Source organism: Musca vetustissima, unplaced genomic scaffold, assembly GCF_032173495.1.
Source record: "Musca vetustissima isolate MV318-11 ecotype Yass unplaced genomic scaffold, APGP_CSIRO_Mvet_v1 utg28465, whole genome shotgun sequence".
NCBI lineage: Eukaryota > Metazoa > Arthropoda > Insecta > Diptera > Muscidae > Musca > Musca vetustissima.
The window spans coordinates 132575-137813 of NW_026878954.1; the positions used below are offsets into that span (position 1 = coordinate 132575).

Sequence of the window (5239 nt, forward strand, 5' to 3'; positions counted from 1 at the left end):
GGTAGTAATAAAAACTCATTATACCAATTTTCAGCGAATTCGCATACTAGCGTGCTCAAGAAACCCAAAATATTAAAAATTTGCGGTACCCCTATATGGGGGCTATGCCTAAACGTGGACCGATATAGCTCATCTTCGAACTTTACCTGCCTGTAGACAAGAGACAACTCCTTTCCTTTAGAGGCTATAATAATTACAATAGACAGACGGCAGGCGGATTTATAATTACTCTGATCAAAATTATATATACTTTATAGGCTCGGAAATTATTATTTAGTTGAGTTACGATATAACTTGCGTAGATACGGCATATTCTGCAGTTATACCATATCTACGCAAGTTATATTTATTTACCATATTTTGTTCGTAAGCGACTTGCTTTTGCCTTGTTTATGTCTCGCATTAGCTACTGCCTTGAGGTAGTTTCTGGTAGCAGTCAAGAGAAGTTGAAGAAAATTGAGAAATTTTACAATATGGTTCTGCTCTTAGTTACAAATTACCATGTTACAAATTATTCATTGCGGTTTCTGGGTGTACCGTTTAATATTTACATTGACCTACTGCGTAATAATATCATGTTTTCTTATTCCACGCGCAATACATAATTACAAATTCCTTGTTTTACCTCTTTAATGTTTGAACGATCATTTACGGTTAGAGTTGCCCGACTCTGGAATCAACTTCCTTCAGTTAACATTTAGACACAGATCACATATATAATTTAGTCCAATTTCAAGTCAATGGCCCTTCAAAAATGCCGGGTCGGTTACGATGAATCTCTTGAGTATAGCCAAAGGGGTAAAGGGTATCATATAGCCCCGTCCGACTTTTCTACTTTCCTTACTGGTTTTCTATGTACACACAATGTTGCAAAATATGGCTGAATAAATGTTATTAAAATCAGGTTTTCGTGTAGATGTCCTGTTAATATTTATGTATTATTCATATCTTCTCTTACATATTGATCGATCATTACTAAAAATAATAGAGGTCTTTCTTGGCCACAACCGGTCCTACATGCCAAATTCGCGACGATGGGGAATTTGTGATAACTGGGACCAGATATTGTGTTTACAAATTGTAATGGACGGACCTAACAGCAATATTTCGCGAAAAAGGGATGCTTTAAAAAATAATCCTCATTTGATTTAACTGCAGAAATCATTTGATTTAACTGAAATGTTCGATTAAAACACTATATAGGTCTCCAATATAGTAGTCCCTTTCATAATTAAGTATTTTTAAGATCTCAATATAATTAAGTTCACACCTAAGCTGTATATAAATATGTAGCATATAAAATATTATTTAAGTTTATTTCTTAGTAAATTAGTTTTTACAAAAAAAAAAAAAAAAAAAAATGCTGTGTATACGCGTTGTTTTTGGCGGCAAATCTTATTATATACATTTACCTTAACTTCACTGGTGTTTGATGTTTTTTTTTTCATATACAAAAAAAGATGGTAAAAGGGTATTATTTTCACTTTTCACATTGCATGTTTCTCCTAACTAACCACAATACTTTAACCATATACAAAACAAACAAATTTTCCAAACAAAAAACAAATTCATAAGCTTTAAAATGCTTTCACTTGTTCTATTTCTAGGGTAACCAAAAAAGAAAAGCAAGACAGACAGAAACAAAGAAAACAAAATACTGGGGGCCAAATGCAGGTTAGATGAGAGTGAGAGAGATTGGGATTGTTGTTAACCTACCACTCAAGAAGGATTATAAAAGGACAATGAACCGTGCCAAAGGGTGTTGTTGTTGTTTGTCTGCCATGATTTGTTGATAAATCATTTTTCATATTTTGATTCTCTTACACATACACTCAGTCATAAGCATCATCTCTGCCCCCAACCGCCTTACCTAAATGCATTTGAAATTGAAATCACAGAGTCACCAGACAGATTCCTCTTTAGATTCCAAACAACAAAAACGGGCAAATAGAAAGTCACAAAATATGGCTAGTAGTTTGGTAAATGATGATGAAGATAATGCCAGTAATGCAACGCGTAATACACAGCAGCAGCAACCCCAGATAGCAACAGGACAGACGAGTAATAACAATAATCAGCAGAGTAGTAATAATAACAACAATGGGGCAAGTGCCGCCAATACATCATCAGCCACCTCCACCAGCACCACCACTGCCACCACCACGAATAAAATGCATCCCAGTGAAGCCAAGGCGAAAAAGGAAAATCTACAACAAAGAAAATTGGAATTGGAAAAGTTGTTAAATGAGAAAAATTGGCTGCTACAGCAGTTGCAAAAACAGGAGACCGAAATTCTAAATGGCAATTTTGAATATATGAATTTCAATGATTTCCTGCATAGCCTTAATGCCCAATATAAACAGGAACAGGCCACAACGGAATCTACCATTACGGGTGGTAGTGGAAGTATTGGTGGCCCCGATGAGGCAATTCTTCGCCGCAAACCTTTGATGGCCAAAGAAAATCAACAACATCACAATGTGTTGCATCGACGACAATCGGAAATTTCCAATCGTTCATCGGAATATGACAATTATCCGCATCAGGATAACTTATCAACACATTCAGAGGGTGCTGCTAGTGGTGGTGGCGGTGGGGCAAGAGGGGCCTCGGGATCTTCTGCTGCGGCCATGACAATGCAACATGCCCAACAGGCCCAGCAGCAATACAATGCCAAATCGGCATTGAAAAAACGTTCAGCCACAGTGGCAGGTACCACAACCCAACAAACGGCAGCGGCCGCCGCAGCCAGCAATTTACAAATGTTGAGACAGCAGCAACATATGGAACAGCAGCTAATACAACAACATAATCTCTATAAACAACAACATCACTATCATCATCCCCAACAACATTTGTTCAAGCAGCACATTGAACATCATCAGGTGTTGATGCCACATTTACAATATGCCACACAGAAATTTTATTATACCACACTGCAGCCGACAACACAGCCCAGTACATCATCATCAGCTGGTTCCTCGGCACAACAGCAGCAACAACAACACCAAGTTGGTCAACCACAACAAAAAACGGTGCAGCAGCAGTTGCATCAACAGCAACAACAATATGGTCGCTATATTAAATCCAATCAGTTGCCACAGGCCCAAGTCCAGCAGCAGCAGCTTCCACAGCATCATCATGCTCAGCAGCAATCGCCAAATCACTCACAACAACACCACATGAACTACAACCCTCAAAATTCCAGCAGCTCAAATGCCAATCATCAGCATCACCATCAGCAACAACAGCAGCAACAATTACTTCTAACACCCCCTGGCCATGGAACAATTGCTGCTGCCTCCTCACATATGGACAACATTTCTTTGTATTCGTTAAATTCCAACAATGTGGCCACCTTGCATAGACAGGCCCAGCAACAACAACCCGTCATTGTGCAATGTGATAAATATTATCTCTCACCCACCACCCATCATGTGTCCCACAATGATGGTGGGGGATTCATTAAGTCCAGTCAAAATATTAAAGAATATATATCGCCCATGAATTCGCCGCAGCAACAACAACACCACCAAATGGGAACCACCAACGTTCGTGATAAAAGGTTAGCTTCTCAGACAAATCTTTCCCAGCGTGTTAATACACCATCCATAGATGCCATATCACTGGCACCATCCTATGTGTCCATGGAGACAGTGGATTATATGACAATACCCACATCACAACAGCAACAACGATGGAAATCACAATCCAATTTACCTCCACCGGGAACAACTTCAGCTTCATCCGACTTGAAATCCTATTCCAGTGATATGTTGAACAACAACAGCAGCAGTACCAATCAATATTACAACAGCAGCAACACCCTGCAATCCAATTCCAATGCTGCCCAACAACATCCTCCACATGTTACCCAAGTGAAACCATTTAAACCTCTCGATGATATTTCCATAAATTCCGGCTACTCCACAGAGACACAAAAGAAAACGAAATCCAAACAATGGCTTGAATCATCTCTAGATGGTCCGGTGATAAGACAAACCCCCCAACATCATACCCACAACAGCGGAGAAGAAAATTACCACCCCGATCACAATAGCAATATCAGCTCTTCACAACATCCACCCCGCTCCAAACTCTCCTCACACTCTTTGAATACCTCACGACATTATTCAATGTCAGCGGCGGCGGGTGCGGCGTCGTCATCTTCACACTCTCCCCTTGCCCATACAGCACAGGCGGCAAAATTAAGTCAATCCACCTCGTATCTAAATCAAATGGATGTTACCGCAGGTTTAACAAATAATTCCCCAACACCCGCTCCCTCAATATCACAAGCCTATAATATAGAAATTGTCTCACCACAAACTCCCATGGCATATAAATTTTTACCCGTCTCTACGGCGGGTAATACAAATAAGCCACCGGCTAGACCACCGCTCTATATCAATGCTACACCCCAAAATATTTCTGCATCTCCTACCACTGGGTTGTTAAGTGGTGTTGCAGGCTCCTCAGCTTCAGCGTTATCGCCAGATATTCGTGTTGAATCACCAAAAAATGTCACAGTTGTCCAACCGGCCACATTTCAACCTTACAAAGAGGTTACCAAGCCATTTGAAATGTCGGATTTTTATAAATATTCGACTAAATATCGCCAAAAGGAGAATAACAATAATAGTCAGGTGGATAATTGAGGAAGAGGAAGACTTTATATGAAAGGAAAACATAATATTATGGAGAAAGGGTTAGGTGATATGTTAGGGTTTCTATTTCTCATTAGGGAAATGGAAGTCACTTCAATCAGAGACCATGAAACCATTGTTTTTATCCAGGTTAGATAAGTTAATGGCAAAGCTATTAGAAGTAGGTCACCTGACATCCATATAAAACCCAAATTAGGTCTGTAATTTTAATGTTGATGTGGGATTTTATAAATATTCAGAAAGAAGGAGGAGGAATTCAGATAAAAATATGAAGGCGATTGGGTATAGCATTGGGTTCTAAACAATGCAGTAAGGTCGAATTCATTCATTGGCCGTGTGAGACATGTTTCTTATGGTGGAACTCACAGTCGAGGAAACTTAATGTAGAAGGTGCGCTAGAATAATGGATCTTCTACTGACAACAATTTAAGAGCCGATTAAATGTGTATTTGTAACAGAAAAAAATGAGCCTCCTTATTAGGTCAGGATTTAGATTTGTGATTATCAAGAACTAGTTAATTGTAGTGATCATGGGAAAATGACACTGTGAGATAACCATTGTTAGACCTGTT

The 5239-nt window shown here is 39.2% G+C and overlaps 1 protein-coding gene across 1 annotated transcript; it reads left to right on the plus strand.

The window, feature by feature from the left end:
* The first annotated feature begins 1874 nt into the window (after window positions 1-1874).
* On the plus strand, window positions 1875-4658 carry LOC133323754 (bromodomain-containing protein DDB_G0280777-like). The gene is made up of 2 exons (XM_061532675.1): window positions 1875-2984; window positions 3042-4658. Exons 1-2 carry the CDS (start codon window positions 1875-1877, stop codon window positions 4656-4658), a joined length of 2727 nt encoding a protein of 908 aa, XP_061388659.1.
* The last annotated feature ends 581 nt before the right edge of the window (window positions 4659-5239 follow it).

Coding starts and splice junctions, on each gene's coding strand:
- LOC133323754 (XM_061532675.1), top strand. CDS start 1,875: ATGCATTTGAAATTGAAATCACAGAGTCACCAGACAGATTCCTCTTTA. Junction 2,985..3,041: donor CATCATCAGCTGGTTCCTCG/GCACAACAGCAG, acceptor AAAACGGTGCAG/CAGCAGTTGCATCAACAGCA.